This window comes from Coregonus lavaretus (genome assembly GCF_964263955.1).
Source record: "Coregonus lavaretus genome assembly, chromosome: 7".
In the NCBI taxonomy this organism is placed as follows: Eukaryota; Metazoa; Chordata; class Actinopteri; order Salmoniformes; family Salmonidae; genus Coregonus; species Coregonus lavaretus.
This window is the reverse complement of record NC_139994.1, coordinates 17,467,279-17,487,269: the sequence shown is the minus strand read 5'-3', so window position 1 is coordinate 17,487,269 and position 19,991 is coordinate 17,467,279. Positions and strand designations below refer to the sequence as shown.

Sequence of the window (19,991 nt, the reverse complement as noted above, 5' to 3'; positions counted from 1 at the left end):
GCATAGTGGAGTTTCCATGACAAGATTTAGGCTCAGGCTGAAGCATTTGTTTTATACTTATAAACTGATATTTAATTATAGGTATTCAGGTTCCAATTTCTTTCAACCTTTTAAATTTTTTAATTTTTCAGATCAAAATTATACTGTTGTATGTCAAGGCTCACAAATGAGTTGATGATTTTGATGATTATCAAAGCTGATCTACATTATGATAATATAGCATAATATAATACTACAATACGAATATAATACTATATAATAATATAGCCTGCACAGGAACTACGGATGAAAATGAGCTGTTTAGCTAAATCTGGAACTATTACTAATACTAAATAAATATATAAATGACAATTCAATTAAATAAATTACAATTCAATCTTTCTATATATGTGGCCTACTCAACAGTCCATAGCCTAGGCCTTGTGTACTCTCTACATGGAAACTCCAGGATAGAGTCAAAGAAATTGAGACAGACTTCAATCTGCAGAAGAGGATTAGACTTTATGGAAAATAAAATAAATTGGTTAAAATGTGAGGAGTGAAATTATAAGGTAAGTACTACACTACACACAAAGAGAGAGTGAAAGAGAGAGAAAGCACGAGAGATAGAAACAGTTATTCGTTTTAAGTATTTGTTTTGATTATTAAAGAACACTGCTTGAAAGGAGAGAGAAAGAAGAAAACAAGAGGAATCGATTGTTCCATTTTAAATTAGTGTCTGCTGCGTTGAGGAATACATTTTCTCCAGCGTCCAGCTAATTCTCCCCATTCTACAAGGAGATACAAAAAACATGGACATATTAACGTTGGGAACAGTGGTGGGTTGGGGATGGGATGGGAGGTAGGGAAGGGGACAAGAGAGGGACTGTGGGAACTGGGAATGTTTCACATAACAGACATGGTTTGTTAGATGCTGTCAGCCACGGAGGAGACGTCTCACCAAGAACTTCCGTTTCTGTTTCCAGTGGTTGCCCTGGGCGTTAGTTGACATGTGGGCCTCGGTGACCATGCGGATCAGGTCCCACTCCTCCTGGGACGGCTCAGGCCGGTCCCACACCGTCTTCTGGAGCTCCTCCTTCCGCCGCCGCTCACGGTTCTCCTCGATCAACTTCCGCTTGGCGAGCCGCTTGCTGTCGTCCAGCACCACTGGGAGGGGAGTGGGGTAGAGGAGGGGAGGAGGAGGAGGGTGAGGGGTTAGGGATCAGGGGGAAGGGTGAAGTGGTAGGGCGAGGGAGGGTTAAAGAGGGAGGCAAGGAGTCCCGAATGAGGAGGGGATTAAGAGGGAGGAAGGGAGGGGTTTTGTCAAGTATCAAGCGAAAAAGAAGCGAGAAAGTAAGTCTACAATTTAAAACACATAGGGGCCATACAAAGTTTCAAGGTTAAGTTTAAGCATCAGCCAATTAAAGTCGATGACACAGTGTCACGTGATAGAACGCTACATTGTAGCTGGTCCCATCAGATAACCTGGAACACGTTAGCCCTATGCTAACCTAACCAGGTGGCTGTGATTATTTCAGCTTATCAAAGATCTTAAACTCTTTCTCCACAAACCACTGGCAGTTCTTAAAATAGGTCAACTCGGCCACCAGAGGGATACATTTTACATGTATCCCTCTGGTGGCAGAGTTGACCTATTTTAAGAAATGCAATTTTCTAATGTACGCAAGTATGGCCCAATACAATTTACAATACATACAAGATACAATTTAAATCATATGCACTCTGCCTCTGATATTTACACTGATATTATCATAATATCCGTCATTTCAAGTATCTGTCAATAAATAAATAATAATACAAATTCAAGTAAAAACAGAGATAACATTATAGAAATTATAGAAATTGCACAATAAAACAGGACTTTTTCGGATCTAAGAATGAATTAGCTTTTTAGAGTATTTGTAAAGAGTAACATTTAAGAATGAGGTAGGTTGGCAGTCTATATCTGTTATGTTGAGTCATGACATTAGTTCTCTCTATCTCTGTACTCTGAAATAGACAGGTTAAGCAGCTCTCCGTGATGAGCCACCTGGCAGGCTAGGCACAGTCATCAAGTTCAGTTAGCAGATCTCTCAGGTAGATTGGAGCATACAGTACCAGTCAAAAGTTTGGACACACCTACTCATTCAAGGGTTTTTCTTTATTTTTACTATTTTCCATATTGTAGAATAATAGTGAAGACATCAAAACTATGAAATAACACATATGGAATCATGTAGTAACCAAAAAAGTGTTAAACATATCAAAATATATTTTATATTTGAGATTCTTCAAATAGCCACCCTTTGCCTTGATGACAGCTTTGCACACTCTTGGCATTCTCTCAACCAGCTTCATGAGGTAGTCACCTGGAATGCATTTCAATTAACAGGTGTGCCTTCTTAAAAGTTAATGTGTGGAATTTATTTCCTTCTTAATGCATTTGAGCCAATCATTTGTGTTGTGACAAGGTGGGGGGGTTATGGCAAGAACAGCTCAAATAAGCAAAGAGAAACGACAGTCCATCATTACTTTAAGAACTGAAGGTCAGTCAATATGGAACATTTCAAGAACTTTGAAAAAATCTTCAAGTGCAGTCGCAAAAACCATCAAACGCTATGATGAAACTGGCTCTCATGAGGACCACGACAGGAATGGAGGACCCAGAGTTACCTCTGCTGCAGAGGATAAGTTCATTAGAGTTACCAGCCTCAGAAATTGCCGCCCAAATAAATGCTTCACAGAGTTCAAGAAACAGACACATCTCAACATCAACTGTTCAGAGGGGACTGTGTGAATCAGACCTTCATGGTTGAATTACTGCAAAGAAACCACTACTAAAGGACACCAATAAGAAGAAGAGACCTGCTTGGGCGAAGAAATACGAGCAATGGACATTAGACCTGTGGAAATGTGTCCTTTGGTCTGGAGTCCAAATTGGGGATTTGTGGTTCCATCCGCTGTGTCTTTGTGAGACGCGGTGTGGGTGAACGGATGATCTCTGCATGTGTATTTCCCACTGTAAAGCATGGAGGAGGAGGTGTGATGGTGTGGGGGTACTTTGCTGGTGACACTGTCTGTGATTTATTTAGAATTCATGGCACACTTAACCAGCATGGCTACCACAGCATTCTACAGCGATACGCCATCCCATCTGGTTTGGGCTTAGTGGGACTATCATTTGTTTTTCAACAGGACAATGACCCAACACACTTCCAGGCTGTGTAAGGGCTATTTTGCCAAGAAGGAGAGGGATGGAGTGCTGCATCAGATGACCTGGCCTCCACAATCCCCCGACCTCAACCCAATTGAGATGGTTTGGGATGAGTCGGACCGCAGAATGAAGGAAGAGCAGCCAACAAGTGCTCAGCATATGTGGGAACTCCTTCAAGACTGTTGGAAAAGCATTCCAGGTGAAGCTGGTTGAGAGAATGCCAAGAGTGTGCAAATCTGTCATCAGGGCAAAGGGTGGCTATTTGAAGAATCTGAAATATAATATATATATATATATATATATATATATATATATATATATATATATATATATATATATAACACTTTTTGGTTTACTACATGATTCCATATGTGTTATTTCATAGTTTTGATGTCTTACCTATTACTCTACAATGTAAAACATAATAAAAATAAAAAAAAGTAGGTGTCCAAACTTTTGACTGGTAGTGTATATACAGTGGGGAAAAAAAGTATTTAGTCAGCCACCAATTGTGCAAGTTCTCACACTTAAAAAGATGAGAGAGGCCTGTAATTTTCATCATAGGTACACGTCAACTATGACAGACAAATTGAGAGAAAAAAATCCAGAAAATCACATTGTAGGATTTTTAATGAATTTATTTGCAAATTATGGTGGAAAATAAGTATTTGGTCAATAACAAAAGTTTCTCAATACTTTGTTATATACCCTTTGTTGGCAATGACACAGGTCAAACGTTTTCTGTAAGTCTTCACAAGGTTTTCACACACTGTTGCTGGTATTTTGGCCCATTCCTCCATGCAGATCTCCTCTAGAGCAGTGATGTTTTGGGGCTGTCGCTGGGCAACACGGACTTTCAACTCCCTCCAAAGATTTTCTATGGGGTTGAGATCTGGAGACTGGCTAGGCCACTCCAGGACCTTGAAATGCTTCTTACGAAGCCACTCCTTCATTGCGCGGGCGGTGTGTTTGGGATCATTGTCATGCTGATAGACCCAGCCACGTTTCATCTTCAATGCCCTTGCTGATGGAAGGAGGTTTTCACTCAAAATCTCACGATACATGGCCCCATTCATTCTTTCCTTTACACGGATCAGTCGTCCTAGTCCCTTTGCAGAAAAACAGCCCCAAAGCATGATGTTTCCACCCCCATGCTTCACAGTAGGTATGGTGTTCTTTGGATGCAACTCAGCATTCTTTGTCCTCCAAACACGACGAGTTGAGTTTTTACCAAAAAGTTCTATTTTGGTTTCATCTGACCATATGACATTCTCCCAATCCTCTTCTGGATCATCCAAATGCACTCTAGCAAACTTCAGACGGGCCTGGACATGTACTGGCTTAAGCAGGGGGACAAGTCTTGCACTGCAGGATTTGAGTCCCTGGCGGCGTAGTGTGTTACTGATGGTAGGCTTTGTTACTTTGGTCCCAGCTCTCTGCAGGTCATTCACTAGGTCCCCCCGTGTGGTTCTGGGATTTTTGCTCACCGTTCTTGTGATCATTTTGACCCCACGGGGGGAGATCTTGCGTGGAGCCCCAGATCGAGGGAGATTATCAGTGGTCTTGTATGTCTTCCATTTCCTAATAATTGCTCCCACAGTTGATTTCTTCAAACCAAGCTGCTTACCTATTGCAGATTCAGTCTTCCCAGCCTGGTGCAGGTCTAGAATTTTGTTTCTGGTGTCCTTTGACAGCTCTTTGGTCTTGGCCATAGTGGAGTTTGGAGTGTGACTGTTTGAGGTTGTGGACAGGTGTCTTTTATACTGATAACAAGTTCAAACAGGTGCCATTAATACAGGTAACGAGTGGAGGACAGAGGAGCCTCTTAAAGAAGAAGTTACAGGTCTGTGAGAGCCAGAAATCTTGCTTGTTTGTAGGTGACCAAATACTTATTTTCCACCATAATTTGCAAATAAATTCATAAAAAATCATACAATGTGATTTTCTGGAATTTGTTTTCTCAATTTGTCTGTCATAGTTGACGTGTACCTATGATGAAAATTACAGGCCTCTCTCATCTTTTTAAGTGGGAGAACTTGCACAATTGGTGGCTGACTAAATACTTTTTTCCCCCACTGTACAGTTGAAGTCGGAAGTTTACATACACTTAGGTTGGAGTCGTTAAAACTCGTTTTTCAACCACTCCACAAATTTCTTGTTAACAAACTATAGTTTTGGCAAGTCGGTTAGGACATCTACTTTGTGCATGACACAAGTAATTTTTCCAACAATTGTTTACAGACAGATTATTTCAATTATAATTCACTGTATCACAATTCAAGTGGGTCAGAAGTTTGCATATACTACGTTGACTGTGCCTTTAAACAGCTTGGAAAATTCCAGAAAATGATGTCATTGCTTTAGAAGCTTCTGATAGGCTAATTGACATAATTTGAGTCAATTGTATTTCAAGGCCTACCTTCAAACTCAGTGCCTGTTTGCTTGACATCATGGGAAAATCAAAATAAATCAGCCAAGACCTCAGAAAAAAGATTGTAGACCTCCACAAGTCTGGTTCATCCTTGGGAGCAATTTCCAAATGCCTGAAGGTACCACGTTCATCTGTACAAACAATAGTACTCAGGTATAAACACCATGGGACAGCGCAGCCGTCATACCGCTCAGGAAGGAGACGCGTTCTGTCTCCTAGAGATGAACGTACTTTGGTGCGAAAAGTGCAAATCAATCCCAGAACAACAGCAAAGGACCTTGTGAAGATGCTGAAGGAAACAGGTACAAAAGTATATATATCCACAGTAAAACAAGTCCTATATCGACATAACCTGAAAGGCAGCTCAGCAAGGAAGAAGCCACTGCTCCAAAACCGGAGTAAAAAAGCCAGACTACGGTTTGCAACTGCACATGGGGACAAAGATCGTACTCTTTTGAGAAATGTCCTCTGGTCTGATGAAACAAAAATAGAACTGTTTGGCCATAATGACCATCGTTATGTTTGGAGGAAAAAGGGGAAGGCTTGCAAGCCGAAGAACACCATCCCAACCATGAAGCATGGGGGTGGCAGCATCATGCTGTGGGGGTGCTTTGCTGCAGGAGGGACTGGTGCACTTCACAAAATAGATGGCATCATGAGGAAGGAAAATTATGTGGATATATTGAAGCAACATCTCAAGACATCAGTCAGGAAGTTAAAGCTTGGTCGCAAATGGGTCTTTCAAATGGACAATGACCCCAAGCATACTTCCAAAGTTGTGGCAAAATGGCTTAAGGACAACAAAGTCAAGGTATTGGAGTGGCCATCACAGAGCCCTGACCTCAATCCTATAGAAAATGTGTGGGCAGAACTGAAAAAGCGTGTGCGAACAAGGAGGCCTACAAACCTGACTCAGTTACACCAGCTCTGTCAGGAGGAATGGGCCAAAATTCACCCAACTTATTGTGGGAAGCTTGTGGAAGGATACCCGAAAAGTTTGACCCAAGTTAAACAATTTAAAGGCAATGCTACCAAATTCTAATTGAGTGTATGTAAACTTCTGACCCACTGGGAATGTGATGAAAGAAATAAAAGCTGAAATAAATCATTCTCTCTACTATTATTCTGACATTTCACATTCTTAAAATAAAGTGGTGATCCTAACTGACCTAAGACAGGGAACTAGGATTAAATGTCAGGAATTGTGAAAAACTGAGTTTAAATGTATTTGGCTAAGGTGTATGTAAACATGCGACTTCAACTGTATAGAGACACTTTTTTTGACCAATCAGAAGTAGTGCTAGTTAGTTCATGAATATTATTATTATTATTATTATTATTATTATTATTTTTGCTGCTATAGGAGTGGTAGTGAATGTCCTCTCAATTAAATAGGAAAACTTTAATATTAGGCTACATTAATATACATCTCTCTCTCACTCTAGAAGAGGGAACATCCTCTATAAAAGTTATTCTGGGGAACTCAACTAAGCAGAATTCTACTTACAGTCTGTTGCCATGCCGACAGTGATGCACTTCTTGAAGCGACATTCCTGGCACTGGTTCCTGGTCACCTTATCGATGATGCACTTCGCCTCGTACTTACACGCGTACGTCGGGTTCAGGTTCTTCTGGATCGTCCGCCGGAAGAAACCCTTTGGAAAAAAGATACAAGGAATGTTTGAAAGGTAATGTTTGGAACACAATGATCTGCAACATTCTATCTGTCTAATGTCAGGTTGGTGGCAGTGGTAATGGAATATTTCTTTGAATTAAATTATCATCTCTTTCCATCAACTGAATTTCTCCTTTTTAATGGATACTAGTGAAACCATGTTAGGGAGTTGTGTTGGTATTATTACATGTTATCATTACATATGTCCAGTGTTGCTATTACCTTGCAACCTTCACAGGTGATACAGCGATAGTGATATCCTGTAGCTTTGTCCCCACATACCACACATAACTCGTCCTTGTCCAGGTAACTAGGGATGTACCCTAACAGGAAAGAAATATATAACATGTAAACATACCATATAGGCCAGTGACGATCCGTTAACAGGTACACAATTACCTGAATACAAACAGCATTCAGAAACAACCAATTATGTATGCCAGGAATGCCTGTATTCATTTACTACTGTCTGACCACAAGCAGACCACTGAACATGATCTTTTTAGACACAGCAACTTAGAAACAAAGAGGTGAATTCCAACAGTTGTGTTTAAGATTCACATCAATCATTTCAACACAAAGTTCTCCAAAAGGGCCTAAAGCGTGTAGGGGGGGGGGGGGGTCAATAAATGATAAATACGAGTCGAGGGGAGTCAGAGCCAAGCCATCAACCGGCACGCTCCAGCCTTCTGTTACCCTGTCTGTAGGACTGCTCCCTGCACCAGCAATCAATACACACACACACACACACACCACACACACACAAAGCACAAAATGCAACAGGTCCTCTGGCTCAAGGTCAGTTCTGGCACGGTATGAAACCTTAGGTCAACTTGGATTTATTGTAATTAGTCCAAACTAAAGCCTGATCGAAGGAGCTCAGGTCGTCAAGACAATTAATATCCACCCGTAGCAAACCATTATGACAGACGCTAAGAACACTGTTCAGGACAATAAAATGCAGAGACATACTGACAGTCAATTCATACATTTGTCAACAAGTTTTTCAAAGTCCATGGACTCGTTATATGTTGGTGGCCTGAATTTGCCTTTAAACTTCAACAGTTTGAAATAAAATATATAGTACATAACTACAAACTGTGCTAATGGTTTGACTTACCAACCGATAAACTCACAGACCTCAGTGTTCCGGTGTTAATAACCATATAGTATCACAATCACTACGATTATAGTGTATCAAGAGTCACTGCGATATTATATATACACATACAAGCAAGGTTCAACACTGCAGCGGTTTGCAACGAGATAAAGCACTGTTCAAGCCAAACTAGACTAACATACATCAAATACCGTTACACACTACATACAATACAACAATATCAGGTCAGATGTAGTCAATCAACAGGAGATATTTGTGCACCTGTCGCACGTCTCTACAACTGCACTCCAACACAAGCTGTCAGGCCGTCACCCCATCACGCCACCGGGTTAGTCCCTACCTTTCAGCTTGTCATGCCATCACACTATCCCTAGTTACTTCTAGGTTGTACTGCCATAAGCGCTACTCCCTAGTCCCAATTCCCTACCTTTCTTGTTAACCTCTTGCATCCACTGCATGTGGGAGAAGTCAGACTTCCCCTCAGAATAGTAGTCAGGCTGGTGGTGGTAGTGGCTGAGAGGCACTTCCATGTTGCAGTATTCACTTTTGAACACAGGGTTGGGTCCTGGGTAGGAGCAGGCATAGGGCTGGCTTGGGGGCCAAGCCTGCTCCATGCAGGGAGGGTGGATGGGGTTCATGGGCTGGGGCTCACAGTATCCCCCGGGACCATCACCTCCATACATGCAGTATTCCCCACCGCCCTGCAACGGGTAGCCACCGCCCACGCCATGAGGCATCTCATACATGTCAGGCATGCAGTAGTTCATGATAGCCAACAACTGCACCGAAGGCAGGTAGGCACATACAAAAGGTTGACGAAGGCCCCCCCCCCAAAAAAAAAGACTGGAGACAATGTTACGTATCGATTCAGCGCTAAGTGTAATTAATCCAGCGTTAAGTTAAAGTCGTCTAAATGAATAATTAAACGATTGATATGGAGACGATAAGAAAGATGTGTACGGAGCAGGTAGGGGCTACTTTGGTAGAATGGGTCTTATATACCGAGTCCTTGGCCCACCCCTACAGTACAACATCTAGCACCTGCCCCGCCCGTCCTCGCCCGGCCCCACCCCACCCACACAGTGCCCTCTCAGCCGAATGGGGCAGGAGCTTTATGACGACGTGGGGTTTCTAATCTGACTCTGTAAATCCTAGAAGTGGAACAGACAGACAGCAACAAGATGGTGATGTTCTCGCCGATTAAAGCCTTGAGTGATGTGATGTGTCTTACCAACCACCACCACCTAGTCATACGCATATGGTGCTGTGTCTCACCATCCACCACCACCTAGTCATACACATATGGTGCTGTGTCTCACCAACCACCACCACCTAGTCATACACATATGGTGCTGTGTCTCACCAACCACCACCACCTAGTCATACACATATGGTGCTGTGTCTCACCAACCACCACCACCTAGTCATACACATATGGTGCTGTGTCTCACCAACCACCACCACCTAGTCATACACATATGGTGCTGTGTCTCACCAACCACCACCACCTAGTCATACACATATGGTGCTGTGTCTCACCAACCACCACCACCACCTAGTCATACACATATGGTGCTGTGTCTCACCAACCACCACCACCTAGTCATACACATATGGTGCTGTGTCTCACCAACCACCACCACTTAGTCATACACATATGGTGCTGTGTCTCACCAACCACCACCACCACCTAGTCATACACATATGGTGCTGTGTCTCACCAACCACCACCACCTAGTCATACACATATGGTGCTGTGTCTCACCAACCACCACCACCTAGTCATACACATATGGTGCTGTGTCTCACCAACCACCACCACCTAGTCATACACATATGGTGCTGTGCCGCTGGCGGAAGTTAACAACAAAGACAGAACAAAATAACAAAATAATCCGAAATACTTTTCTATATGAATAAGTAGTAGCTGACAGTCTCGGTAGAAGTTTAGTTTGGTTTGGTTCGTCAACACCTGAGGAGTCAATTTAATTTGACAATTAGATCTGGATGATCAACAATATCATTCACATTACAGTTAAAATCTTGGAATAATCGGGTTTAGCCTTCTTAGGCCTATTTCAGTCATTTATGTCACGCATAAACTCAGAACACCTGTCTTTCTTGAACAAACATTAATTAACATCAATCAACATTAATCCCACTTCAACAAACTTTTCACTGGTAGTAAAGTCAAACTTAGACTTCACTTCAGACTAGAATAGAATAGTTAATTTACAAGGGTTAATTTAATAAGATGATCACCACACTGTAATCCATGATGGACAACACAACCCAGCTAAAAACAACTTGCTTACTAGGTCAGTGAAACATCAGAAACTTCTATAATTTATTAGAAACAACTGCATTCCACTAGTTACATTAATTACTGATTATAATCTAGCAATTACCTTTAACAAGTGTATTAGAATGCTAATATTAGAGTAGCTAAGTGCAATGGTTCAAGATCAATATAAAATGATCAAATCTTCTGGTGTTGATCTTCTGAGTCAGAATATAATAAATAAATAAAAATATTTATTCTCTGATACTCTGATATAGCTTGATCAACAAGTTGAATTTCAATGGGAGGCGCCAAGTGCCAAACCACCTTGATGCAAATATGGCAGAGGGGAAGGCGATACCGATATTTTATAATTAAGTAAAAAAACATATGCTTGATCAAACTTAAGGTTATTTTCTTGCTAAGATATGATTGTGTAGACAAACAAATGTTACTTTTTATGAGAACACACTAAATGTTGCCGGGTTATTTTCTTAATCTTATTTAGTTATTTAGATTTTAGGTCAATGTCAATGTGCCTTAAACACACATTGGTAAAAAAAAAAGAAAAAAAAGATTGAAAACGGAACAATTTAATAATAGCATCGAGTAACTCACCCAAATCATCAACCAACCACAAACATCTTAGACATTTTTTGAGTTTCAAAAATAATAATAATGTAATAATAATAAGGTCCAAATAACGATATCAGAGTTTCATGTAGCGTTTTACCGTTTTTATATTATTCAGTTTAACATTTGAATTTGTTTTACTTAACATTAGGTCTAGTGGCCAAATAATTGCTAGATGTCTACATGTGAAAAATAAGAGCTATGTTTTAGGGATTTCAAATTGAGAGAATAAATACATTTTATATCAATTAAGTCCAAACAAGTCAGTCAAAAAAACAAAACACCTAAATTGATTATCATTAGTTGAGCAATGACCACCAAGCATCCTGCCCTACAAAATACCAATAGCATATAAAGTAGGACTACACAGAGCTCTTTCTTAATCTGCGGTTCACCTTGTCCCCATTTACAAGCAAAACATTTTTTAGAAATAATCGAATTCAAATCTTAAAGAAATTGATTTGTTAATTAGCCATTGTTTCCCAAAAATGTTCTTTATTTATATGAATAAATAATGTATCATTATATTAATCAAATATTGTCACAAAGATGGCCGTTACATATTTTATTTATTTAGTTTCTGATGTTTTGTGTGTAAATGTTTATATCTGGTTTTCTGATCCACGCCCCTACCTTTTATTTAAGGTCTCTGTGACCAACAGATGTATATCTGTATTCCTAGTCATGTGAAATCCATAGATTAGGGCCTAATGAATTTATTTCAATTGACTGATTTCTTTAAATGAACTGTAACAGTAAAATCTGTGAAATTGTTGCATGTTGAGTTTTTATTTTTGTTCAGCGTACTTATTAAGATTTAATACATTATTGCATCTAATTCATTCAAATCTAATAACCACAAATAATTGTAAATGTATCATTTGGGGCATAATGTTTTTACATAATTGACCATTGATTATTTTGCACACTTTTCGGTCGGTTTCAATTTAGAAATATTGAAATATATGCATTCTTTCTGATTGGCTTTAACGGCATTCTAGAGCGTGCATTATTTAAGTGATAATGCCAGAGAAGCCGGTGTTTGGAGGATATATTGGCACGGGTGTTGTTAGGCCCGAGGCGAAGTCGATTTACATATTTTCATCGTCCCATGAGATATAGTCCCGACACAAATCTAAGGTTGCTACCCAAGCCGGCTGGTTGTTTGTTCTATCAGTTCGGTTGCCAGAGACGCGACCCAGTCGTTAAGTCTTTCTGTTCTGTATCTATGGACGCGACCCATTCGTTCTAAATGTTCCATTGCCATACTGGCTGGCAATGTTCTTATCCCTTGCTTGCTAGCTAGCCAACTACGGCTAACTTACAGTCACGTGAAACAGTGCAGCCAGAATAACAGCAAATTCACTGCATTTGCGTTTGTTTAAGCTGTTTTCAAGTGACATTTATTTGGATACATACATAACAATGAACTAATGATGCACAATTTTGCCTGGCATAGAAAATGTGCTCTCTCGTCAGGACACTGTTGTTCAGAGTAGCTAGCCAACAACACAGCTAACACAATCACTTCAAACTGAAGCAGGAAAGACTGCAAACTAGCTGCATTTCATTTTGTTTTACCTGTTTTCTATTGACATTTCTTTGTATATATCCATACAAATTATGCCAGCTGATTCATGAGTTCGACTGGTTGAGAAACGCTGCCTGCCTGTCTGTCTCGTCCCAACTCCCAACACTTTCATTACTATGGGACAGCTGGAGATCGAATTTCAATATTGAAACAATATTGCAAATGTCGGAGAGACAGACAGCAAGGTTTATACAAATCTCCGCTGTTGAAAACCAAATGCTAGTCTAAAAGAAATGGGAGATAATGTTTAGATGATTTTTATAGTGGAGATAAAGTTTATAAATTGCCTGGCTGAGCTGATGAGACAGTGGATTGTGTAGTGAGATGGAACAGAGTAAATAGGCATTTCAACGTCATAGCTTTAGCCGGTGGAATAGACACCGGCTGGAATGTGGACAATCAGCATCCAGGATTAGACCGTTGTATAATTCCCTATAACGCACAGTATATTTGCACGGTAGAATTCAATGGCTATAGTTCATTCTTACATGTTCTGTTTGAGCTGCTTTTGAAAGCAGAAGTTGAATTGAAAACATTATTGGCATTGTTGTATTCAATTTTCATAATAGCAACCTAGGACTGATGGTTTGGTTAGCAAGGCAACTACTGTAGCTCTCTAGTAACCTTGGTAACTACTTCAGTGGATGTGGAACACATTTCTAGCGGTAAATGTGTTAAATTATAGCCATGGTATAAAAGGGATAATCAACTCGGGGCTCTATGCGTTCTCTGGAAAATAATACAACTCTGTGGAAGGTTAGTTCCACTCTGCTAGCGCGTTGTGGAACACATCTTCCATGTTGTTCATTATTTTCCAGAGAACGCATAGCCCCTGGTTGATTATCCCTTACGTGTTGAAGCTTGAATAAGTTTAGATTATTCATGACATAAATGCAATCATATTTACAAACAAAATAACAATTTCTATATTTTAATTACTAGACTAATGAATCAAGAGATAAAAGCGCATATAAGGAGATTCTGAACATACGTATACACGTGACCAGCCATCCTATCGTAACCAGTGACACACCACCGGAGTTGGGCTCAGACGACTGTGGCTAAGACTGCAACAGGATCAACACATAACAGCTGCTAAAAGTAAGGCCCTTTGAGGCAAATCTGCTCCTAAAGAGGCCCTTGATACCAGTTTAACTTTTTGATGAGGTGAAGTCCTCCGTGGCCCTTAATCTCATTCGTGTTTCTTAGAGGACTCGAGACAGAAACTGTCAAGCGTCTATCAGAAACTATAACTCCAGTCAATACTCTGCAATCTGTTCTAGATAAGTGTATTATTCTCAGTTTGGGGTGTTTTGTTTCCCTTTTTTTTCCATCTGTCTTTTTTTCATGTTATTTGTATCTAGTGTAACTATTTTTTAATCGGAGGAATCGATCGGTTTAGAGCTAGACCTTTTTTTTTACCTGATGTCTGGGTGCGTTATACAACCCAAATCTTATCAGAATCAGAATCACCTTTATTCGCTGAGTACATTTACATATAACCATAATTTTACTTGGTGATATGGTGCTGTTAGCAGTAGACAACATATAGAGACAGAAACAGAAAGAGGAATTTAGACAAAGTTTAAATACATTATACACAAAAAAGATAAGTGACTATAGAACATAGAAATGAATGATAGTTTTACACTGAATTGAAACAGACCATAAACATACTTCACATTGATCAACTTGTTTCCTTTGGGATTGCATACTTTCTAGACCAATATTGCCAAGTATATAACATAATCATTAACTATATAACTCTTACAGAAACACAAAAGACGTCTGATCTATATTCGGTTTTGTTTGCCTGAGTTGCCATCAAACATGAATTAAATCAAAACCTTGAAACCCTATTATTGATTTGTGGTTGAAATCTGGGTTAAAATTAGACCAAAGCTGTGTACATGAATGACTTTTCACTAACAACATAAAAATTGCTAAACTATGTTGACTCAATACATTTTTCTCTAGAATGTTTCAATAGTAATGAATCTAGACAGATCCTTCAAGATTAAATTACTTAATTGACTGTTCAAATAATAGGTTAATGAATTAGTTAATTTGGTCTACTGTGTTGCACCACCATGCAATTCACATCTTAATGGTACTAAGTAACTGTTACTGAGTAATAAATGTTACAGAGAGCAGAGTTTTTTGCATCCACTCTTCTGACGACTCCATCTACTCTACAGTCCCTTCAAAGAGCTCGAGCTGCTTACCACTAAAACCCCAATCACCAAAACAGCCAGTCATTCAACAATCAAATACGGTATTGCAAAGGCATCATTTCAATCTTAGATGACATGCACACACCGTAGATATAGTATTTGTTTATAAACAGCATAAAATCGCTCTTTCACTAAATGTAAATCTCTCCTGAATATATATTTATATTTTTTTAAATAATGAAACAATTAAATATCTCACTCTAAACATAAACGCTAATATCTACTCAAAACTCACCAAAAGCAAGGGAGCATTTTTGGAGAAAGTCTGATTGCTCCTCCAGACTCAGGCATTGCCAGTGATAATGCTAGGGTTGAACTGTTAACTGGTCCACAGAGGTGAGGTGACTGTTTTTCCCATAGGTTAATACATTCAAGGATAAGCATTTCGGCTTTTATGCTATTTCTATTGTATTTCTGAGGTCTCACAGAAAGGTCTGCGGATCTATGGATATTATTATATCCTCTTGGTAGTAATGCCCCACGGCCCAACCTTGGTTGTCCCAACCTTGGTTGTCCAGTCCAGTCCAGTCCATCCATGTTCTCAACAGCAACACTCCAGGGAGAGCCTTCAACCTCGTTCCTCAGCACCTGTCGATACTGGAAGCCGAAGGAGGATTTTCCCTAATATATTCCCTCCCTGATCGATCACTTGAGGTCTCAGAGGGTTCAAACCTGGTCAACAGCAATTTTCAGATGGCATGCTTCAGTCTTGCAAGGATAGGGCCTGGTTTGACATGTTATCCTGAGCCAGATGTCCCTGTCCAACACCGTGTTACCTGAGGAGGACACCAGGTTAACACCAGGCCCCCGGGCATCCTTCCCCTCACAAGGCCGGGGTGAGCCGAGGCAAACCGTTGGAGAGCCTCAATGATTCTCAATTAACACTCCAGTGTTCACCCCAAAGTGAGTGGGTCAAAAGTCTTAGGTTTATCACTATATTAGCTCACAAGGTGTCAGGGGTGTTAACATCCAATAACAAGAGGATGATGGTCTTTTCCTGGGGCTTTCTGCTTGTTGTTTTATACCACTAATGACACTTTAATATTTTCTAGTACTAAACTAAACATATATTTTAGTGGTAGCTAGTGTGATCATTTGAAGTTCCATAGTTGGTTATCCATAAAGTAATTTGTGCCACAACAGTGCACAGTGCTGCCGGATCATGTTCAGAGTTATACCTACTACTAGTACTAGATCTACTACTGCTAGATACCTTTTCAGTGGGAAATGTCTGCATATTATCCACGTGCTCACAGGAGGATGCCTTCTCAGAAGAGGAATTATGTTGTTTGGTGAATCTCAGGCCATGGTGTCATAGTTAATGACAAGCAGATGCTAGTAGTCAATACTGCTATTCAGGCCCAAATCACCCAACATGTCGGAAACTGATTGTGTAGCTCAATAAAGTCACTAAGACATTTTAAATATGCTATTATCTGATACATTGTCTTGTACAGATATTTGGACAAAAGTGCTAAGGTTAGCGGTTGGTGACAGCGGCCAGGTAACCAAAACCAAACCATGGCTTACAGGGTAAGGAAACAAATATGTTATTTTCTAATTTGGGTGAACTGTCTCTTACACTGTCTGTTTATATGTATTAATATGTGCTAATGCTAATCTGACATCTGTACACCAAATGGACAACAAAACAACAGCAGAATGAGTCATGAGTCATGACGACCAGAAAAACTTTAATTTTGGGGATATATAAATCTGAATCCAGACTCTTCATCACCCCCCATTCCCCTTCTCCTGTTCCTTACTGTTAATCACCTATCAAGACGTACTGTATGACGCAATGACTCAATTATGTGCCCCAATGACACCCAATTACCTACTTTTGACCAGATCTCCATTGGGCTCAAGGTCCTTCACTACCAGTTGGGATACAGTGAATGACTAACTGATGCCTTGACAAAATTATCTGGGGAAAAAAGATCTGGCTTATAAGACAAAGCTATTAGGAAAAAAGTCCAAATGACAAGCCCTTGAACAACCTCGAAGGGTTGATACTGCAATATAATATAACTATACATATTTTACAAGTTACATCTAATTCCGTGGCCACAAGTATCAGAGGAGAACAGTAAGGTCATGAGAGCCGTGCTGTCACTTCTAATGAGAGTACAGAGGAGGACGGATATGACAACGCTTTGGTGTCACGTCTAATACACATTCTTACAACTGTCTGAATGGACACTAACACACACACACACACACACACACACACACACACACACACACACACACACACACACACACACACACACACACACACACACACACACACACACACACACACACACACGACAACGCTTCGGTGTCACGTCTAATAAACATTCCTCCAAATGAGTCGTTCCTCAGGCGGAGAGAATTAGGCTGATACTACTGCCAGGCAGGACATTTGCCTAAAAACAACCAGGGCTAGTGTGTGTGTGTGTGTGTGTGTGGGTGTGTGTGTGTGTGTGTGTGTGTGAGAGAGAGAGAGAGAGAGAGAGAGTGAGAGAACAAAAGAGAGAGAGAGAGGAGCAAGAGAGAGAGCGAGACAGAGGGAGAGAGAGAGAGATGGAGAGTGAGAAGGGGAGACAGACAGACATTCAAAAGGCTTCAGTTAGAGCTACAGAACAGACAGACAGAACCACAGTTGGCATGTTGTGTCCCGCATCCATCCGGATGAGAGACAGAGAACTGAATTATTCAAAACAGAACCTAAAAATGGAGCACTAAAGGAGGGGAGTGTGTGTGTGAGGGGGGGGGGGGGGGGGGTATTGGGTTGAATGGGTTCATCAAATAGAACCCAAACTAAGCACACTATCAGCCTCAGGGTAAAATACATTTTTGTAGAAGAGAGAACCACACAACTAGATTACTTTACCCGGCAACAATACAGAAGTACCCCTCTATGTTACCCATTGCAAAATTAGTTACATGTGAATGCCTTTGACCTCATCAAGCACACTGATCTTCTGCCAGGTAACAGTAACACACGTAACATGTATGGCTCTGCCTAAGGCTGTGAGGCTGAAACGTTGGCACAAAAAATATATATTTGATAATTTTCAAGCGCAGTGTGCAGAAGAGCTTCTCCTCTTTAAACAGTGACAGAGAGGACCCAACCAAACCCTGTCTGTTTCCATATTCAGCCTGAACGTTTCCATGTGAATAAAACACAGATACAGAGAGTACCCAGCTGGCATGACATGTCGCTATCTCTCTCCCACGCAGACATTACTATTGAGTTCAGATCTCTGTCAGTAAGGCCAGCGGACACACACACATACACACAGCTTTCCAAGAATGAAAGGGAAGATCAAGGTGCATCTGAAATGGGGAAATTATTTAATGATTGGATCTCTAATTCATATGTGATCTGCTACACAGAGGTTTAGAATGTCACTGAAGTTCTGACTGTTCCTTCTACCTCAACTGTATGAAATATAAATTTGTCAGCCTATTAGATAATATTGAGTAAATAGTTCAATAGGGTCAGATACCTTTCAATAGTACAGTGAGGAAAAAAGTATTTGATCCCCTGCTGATTTTGTACGTTTGCCCACTGACGAAGAAATGATCAGTCTATAACTTTAATGGTAGGTTTATTTGAACAGTGAGAGACAGAATAACAACAAAAAAATCTAGAAAATCTAATGTCAAAAATGTTTTAAATTGATTTGCATTTTAATGAGGGAAATAAGTATTTGACCCCTCTGCAAAACATAACTTAGTACTTGGTGGCAAAACCCTTGTTGTCAATCACAGAGGTCAGACGTTTCTTGTAGTTGGCCACCAGGTTTGCACAGATCTCAGGAGGGATTTTGTCCCACTCCTCTTTGCAGATCTTCTCCAAGTCATTAAGCTTTCGAGGGTGACGTTTGGCAACTCGAACCTTCAGCTCCCTCCACAGATTTTCTATGGGATTAAGGTCTGGAGACTGGCTAGGCCACTCCAGGACCTTAATGTGCTTCTTCTTGAGCCACTCCTTTGTTGCCTTGGCCATGTGTTTTGGGTCATTGTCATGCTGGAATACCCATCCACAACCCATTTTCAATGCCCTGGCTGAGGTTCTCACCCAAGATTTGACGGTACATGGCCCCGTCCATCGTCCCTTTGATGCGGTGAAGTTGTCCTGTCCCCTTAGCAGAAAAACACCCCCAAAGCATAATGTTTCCACTTCCATGTTTGACGGTGGGGATGGTGTTCTTGGGGTCATAGGCAGCATTCCTCCTCCTCCAAACACGGCGAGTTGAGTTGATGCCAAAGAGCTCAATTTTGGTCTCATCTGACCACAACACTTTCACCCAGTTCTCCTCTGAATCATTCAGATGTTCATTGGCAAACTTCAGACGGGCCTGTATATGTGCTTTCTTGAGCAGGGGGACCTTGCGGGCGCTGCAGGATTTCAGTCCTTTGCGGCGTAGTGTGTTTTCAATTGTTTTCTTGGTGACTATGGTCCCAGCTGCCTTGAGATCATTGACAAGATCCTCCCGTGTAGTTCTGGGCTGATTCCTCACCGTTCTCATGATCATTGCAACTCCACGAGGTGATATATTGCATGGAGCCCCAGGCCGAGGGAGATTGACAGTTATTTTGTGTTTCTTCCATTTGTGAATAATCGCACCAACTGTTGTCACCTTCTCACCAAGCTGCTTGGCGATGGTCTTGTAGCCCATTCCAGCCTTGTGTAGGTCTACAATCGTATCCCTGACATCCTTGGAGAGCTCTTTGGTCTTGGCCATGGTGGAGAGTGTGGAATCTGATTGATTGATTGCTTCTGTGGACAGGTGTCTTTTATACAGGTAACAAACTGAGATTAGGAGCACTCCCTTTAAG

At 40.7% G+C, this 19,991-nt stretch overlaps 1 protein-coding gene across 5 annotated transcripts in view; it reads right to left on the bottom strand.

Moving 5' to 3' along the window:
• The window catches only part of LOC311132637 (thyroid hormone receptor beta), a 178,241-nt gene that overhangs the window by 18,177 nt on the left and 140,073 nt on the right, over positions 1–19,991 (bottom strand). For all 5 annotated transcript variants that reach the window (XM_084165885.1, XM_084165887.1, XM_084165886.1 and 2 more), the window contains 3 exons: positions 7,522–7,622; positions 7,132–7,279; positions 941–1,146 (listed from right to left, as the gene is read on the bottom strand). In XM_084165885.1, the coding sequence (XP_084022011.1) occupies positions 941–1,146; positions 7,132–7,279; positions 7,522–7,622 (455 nt within the window). The remainder of the gene's footprint in view (positions 1–940; positions 1,147–7,131; positions 7,280–7,521; positions 7,623–19,991) is intronic.